The sequence below is a fragment of the Nyctibius grandis genome, chromosome 4, assembly GCF_013368605.1.
Source record: "Nyctibius grandis isolate bNycGra1 chromosome 4, bNycGra1.pri, whole genome shotgun sequence".
Taxonomy (NCBI): Eukaryota; Metazoa; Chordata; class Aves; order Nyctibiiformes; family Nyctibiidae; genus Nyctibius; species Nyctibius grandis.
In genome coordinates, this window is record NC_090661.1 from 12618206 (window position 1) to 12623293 (window position 5088).

At 46.7% G+C, this 5088-nt stretch overlaps 1 protein-coding gene across 1 annotated transcript; it reads left to right on the plus strand.

The window, feature by feature from the left end:
• The first annotated feature begins 468 nt into the window (after positions 1–468).
• C4H11orf16 (chromosome 4 C11orf16 homolog) lies at positions 469–5088 on the plus strand. The gene is given in 6 exon segments (XM_068400129.1): positions 469–635; positions 1446–1605; positions 2788–3016; positions 3799–4409; positions 4411–4461; positions 4942–5088. Coding segments are annotated over 6 exon segments (1365 nt in total).

Here is a 5088-nt window from a genome sequence, read left to right on the forward strand (position 1 = left end):
TCATGTTTAGTCAGCTTGTCAACTTCAGCTGCAGTTTCTGTCTCAGCTGGTAAAATAGGGAAGGTTTGGCTGGGACTGTGTACAAGAAAGCTCTAAAGGAGAGTGTAGGTGTAAGGAAAGAGAGCTGGATGTTACAGAGGGAAACAAAAGTTGGAGGGAGGTGAAAGCTATTGCTTTCCTGGGGATTTTCACAGCATTTCTCATTTCCTTGGGGGTTTCTGTCCCTCTACCAGGTCGGGATTTGGGTGACTGAAGATCACTGAAGTCAGCGATATGGGTTCATCTGACCAAATGCCAGTCTGGATATTTAGAATTCTTCTTTTTAAATAAAAATAAATGATTAATAAAAGCTACTGAGTTTTTGAGGTACACTGGAAAGCATTTGCTTGTGTTGGAAAACACCAGGGCATTGTCTGTTTTCTACCAACAGACCACGACTGAGTCCTGCAGGTATCTACTTCTGCAAGAATGGCTCGCTCGGAAGGGTTCCTGCCTACGGGTCACAGGTATTGCAGCGCGATGCCAGCTCCGGACAAGTTCTGGTGCTCCAGTGTCGTACCTACAGTCAACCCCTGCTGCAGGAGCTCTTTTGTAGTGCATCCCGCCTGGATCACCGAGCCCCTCACCCCCCAGAGGTAAAATAAAGTTCGTACTTGAGTCTGTGATTTGCTCTTTTTCATGAGCTCTAATAGGTTATAACAGGCTGGTGTGTCAGATTAATAAATTAGCAGCTTGAACATCGTTTGAGCTTTCCCAACCTTTGCACTGGCAGTTTTTTAGATGGTATTAACTAAAGTGATTTGCTACCCTGGAGATTATGAAAAGCGAAGGCTGAGTAAAGCTCCTATCAAAGAAATGTTCCTTTAATATTATTTGGATAAATAAAAGCATCTTGCTTTAGCAGCTGTATTCTGTGAAATGTTTCTAATGCTTTGTGACAGGGGATTATTTTTCCTGTTTTGAACTTGAACCTGTCACCAATCAGCAGCTTCTTTGTTTACTTTTCTACTTTTCTGTTGTTCCCTGAATGCCCCAGGGTAAACCATCAGCTACACCACTCTTGAGTGCACCTATGCTGTGCTCTGTGCTGGAGACGGATCCTTTCTCCTGATCTCTTAAGGGTTGCACTGGCTCACCATGTAAACTGCAAAGAGGCTAGTGCAGGTAATGCTGGCCCAGGATTCCAGCGTACTCCTGGCTCGCTTCCTCTCAACCCAAACCCAAAGAAAACTGAGTAAAAACAAGTACTGATTACTTTTTCCCAAGAGTAAGGAATTGTCCCAGCACAAGCAAGTTTTCTGTTTCTTCCCACATACTTCGGCCTGTGGGAGTGCTACAAAAGGAGGTGGAGTGATCCAGTTCTCAAAACTTACAAGATTTTTTTCTTTTTCCATGACCTACAGAAGCTGTTTCTCCCAGTGTTGACCCATTTTCTTTTCTTCAAGGTGCCAATGGATTAGCCACTGCCTTCCCTCCCCTGGCCCAGCATGGAAGAGGCTGAGCGCATTGGAGAGATCAGTGGGCTTAGACAGCAACGTTCCTGTGCTGGTGAGAGGGGAACAAGATGGATTTTATTACCGTGGTACAGTAAAAGAAGAGATAGAAGTGAGTGATGGCTGCTGCGTGGTAGTCCTGGGTGTGTGTAATAGGGTGTCCAGCCCACTAGCACTCCTCATGCACAACCTGAGTTTGGTGTAGCAGTTTTGATTTCAGTTGGTGCATGAATTGGAGAACAGATCACCAGGACAGCCGATGCTCATGGTTATGTCGATTCATAAAGCTCCCAATGTGCCTGACTCCAGGCTGTCCTCACCTCCTCCTGCCTGGCACACCAGGTGAGCTTCTTGCATGCAGCACAGCCTCAGGTACCAATAAACTAATGACGATCAGATCCTCCTTTACTAAGCCCATTTTTAGGAGTGAGCAGGCATGTTTTGGGGATCCTCATCTTGTGCAGAAGATGGGTGTCCCCCAAACTACCAGTTCCTGGTGAGAGCTGTGGTGGTGTGCACCTTGCAAGAGCAGGCCCTCTGCTTCTGCTGGCGCTGGGCGTTGAGCCAGGCTCAGGCAGCGTTAGTGCTGTTGTGAGCAGTGTACCGGCTCCTGTTGTGTATAGACACATAACCACCAATAGCACAGGAAAAGTGTTCGTGTTTTATGTACACACTTCCAGCGTGAGTCAGCCACAGACCAATGGCTTAGTGTCTTTTCGGAAATGTTAGTGAAAGCTTTAATTCATTAGTTTGTTAGCACTTCAAACTTAACAGAAAAAAGAGCCTATTCTTTCTCAAGAACAGGGAAGTACCTCATTTCATTGTTGATGGAAAGCCTCTTGACAGGCCTTAATTTAAAAGAAAATAAAAATTCCCAACACCCCGCCCCCCAAGAAGCAGAGTTAGTGTTGTGTGTAATGAGGAAGGACTTGGGCATGACTGAAGAACAGGTCTGAATGGCTTTAGCGTCACTTGTTGTCTGGTGCCCATGGCATGGTTTGTGAAATCCAGTTGCACTCTATCTATAGCTTTTTCTCTTGGGGAAGAAAATACAGGTCCTAGTGGCAGTGCATCTGTTCATATGTTTCACTTTGCCTGCTTTCTGGTGAGCCTCATGGAGGTTTTTCTGGCTATCTCGATGTCAGACTAACACCACATACTTGTTACTGTTCAGGCTTGCTTGGTGTTTTGACCTAGCCACATAGCCACAGAATGGCCTCCTGGTGAAGGTTACGTGACCTGACACATTACGGACTGTTTTTCAGAGGAACTATTATTTTGTTCCTGTTAACAGAGTGAAAGAGGCATGTTCCTGGTAGAGTTTGCCAAGCCACTTGTGTCACGTGGAAGGCATCCAGTGTGTGTGCAAAAAACAGTGAAGGATGACATCCTGGAATATGTGAATGGGATGAAGCACTCCTTGCTCCCTGGAGACAAAGTGCTCGCACCCTGGGAGCCAGATATGGCCAGGTACGGCCCAGGAACCGTCCTCATGGGTGTTGAGACAAGGGACCCCTTACGAGGTAAGAAAGATGCTTCCCTCTTCTTCCTCGCCTTGCTCCAGAACATGAGTGACACTGTCAGGATGAACTCTTGTTGCAGTGCTACTGCCAGAGAAACACCAGCGCACAGACTACAGTTTAGCATTGCTTAAAGCTTGCAGGAGCTGATGGGACTTGCTGGTGGATATCTGTATGTAACCTCACCAGTCTGAACCTAAGGAATTTGTGACCCATAAAAATGGCATCTTCCATGTCAGTGGATGTGCTATTTCCTGTCTGCTCAGACAAGGCTGTGTCTGCCATGTGAAGGACAGTGGCCTGTTCATGAGGGATACAAGTGAGGCAGCTCTCAGGAAGCACCCGTCCGTGCTTGAATGCTCACGTTTGTACCGAATGGTACATCTGGGAGTGATTTTTTTCACCCAAATGTAGGAGATTTCAACAGCTCATTCATCTTTCCCATGTCCAACAGCCAAGCTCCACTGACTTATCAAAATACTATTCTCAGAGCATTACTGCTAACTTTGGCAGTAACAACAAAAGTTATTCAGTCAACATTTTCTTGGTCATCTGATGACAGATTGGGAGGAAAGATGCTGCCAGACCTGTTGTCAGACTGGCAGTGCCCTAGCTGCCTGCTCCACCCTCCATGACATTATGGTGAGGTCTTACAGAGAGGGGTGATAGTTGATCCTACTGCTTGACAGAAGTAGAAAGTGCATAAAGCTGTGAAGCCTGATCTGTGTGTGTGCACTGCCCAGGCAGACCTGCTGCTTATGTCTGCTTACCTTTTCTCTCAACAGCCTCAGAAGATGAAGAAATTATGGTTCAGTTCTGGAATGACAAGAAAGTGAAACTCCCGCGAGGTGTGGCTCTGTGGATCCCTCCTAGCCTGTGGGAGAGGATTGTAGAGATGATCCACATGCCCTTCACCAGCAGGGTGAATCCCAGAGAAAGTCTGGACACTAACTCTTGTATTTTTTCCTGCAGTCCTAAACCAGCCCTGATTCCTGTTTGTGCTGTATACAGCCTTGCCAAGCACTGCTTGCTCTGCTCACCCTGCTGGCCACATGTCCACTATCACTGTGGTGGTATATGCTGTTCATCAGCATATGTAAGGTGCACCTGCTGCTGCAATCCCCATGTTGATGCCTGGTGGCCTCTTCCATACAGGTCTCTGGTCTTTCAGAGCGAAACTGAAGAGGCAGAGTCCAGCAGCAAGCCATCTCCATGCCTTGTAGAACTGAAAGGCCCAAAACAAGAAGCAGCAGCAGCTGTGGCAGCATCTTCCCCCTCTTCTGATTCAGAGTGGGACCTAGAGCTATTCCCAGCTAAGAGTACTGTGGTGGACAGTGCTGTTAACACAGGCTCTGGCTGTCTTGAGGAGCCCAGGCTAAAGGAATCTGCAAGACCTGAGTGGAAATACTGGAAAAGAAGCCACCACAAGTCCCATCCCAGTAGTTCAGGTACCTTTTAACACCCCCACAGGGAAGCAGAAGCCAGAGGGAAAAAAAACCAAATGTGTTCTGGGCCCCCTTCATCTGGGCAGTCACTTTGCTTATACTTTATTGGTATAAATACTAGAAATTTGCATATCAGTCTCTGATAAAATGCTTCCCCCTCCCCAACATTTCTGCTGCCTAGCTCTTCTAGAGCTCTTCTAGTGTTGCATGCTGGCTCTACTTTTGGCAACTCATCCAATGGAAAACTACCAGAACAATGAATGTCACTTGGAAGCATAGATATCCCTCTCTGAGTTTGTTCCCCATCGTTGTCCTACGGTTTTTATGATGCTAACATTTTCATTAGCCTTCATAGCTAGTCCATGCAGAATAACCTGAAAGAATTCCTTTCAGACTTAAAGTGCATTTTCCTCTCTTCTGAAATTAATGTTTCTCAATTTCAGTTCTGGTTTCACTCTTAGATACAATTTTACTCCTTCCCAGGACTCGGCAGTCACAGCAGCATGTGTAGAAAGGGCAAGCCGGACTCCAAAGCCATCTCCACTGGGGACGTGTCCCGTGTTGCCCCGACTGATCAGAGTGCAGTGCTTGAAACCATTGAGCAGTCTCTCAGAGGGCAACTCACAATGA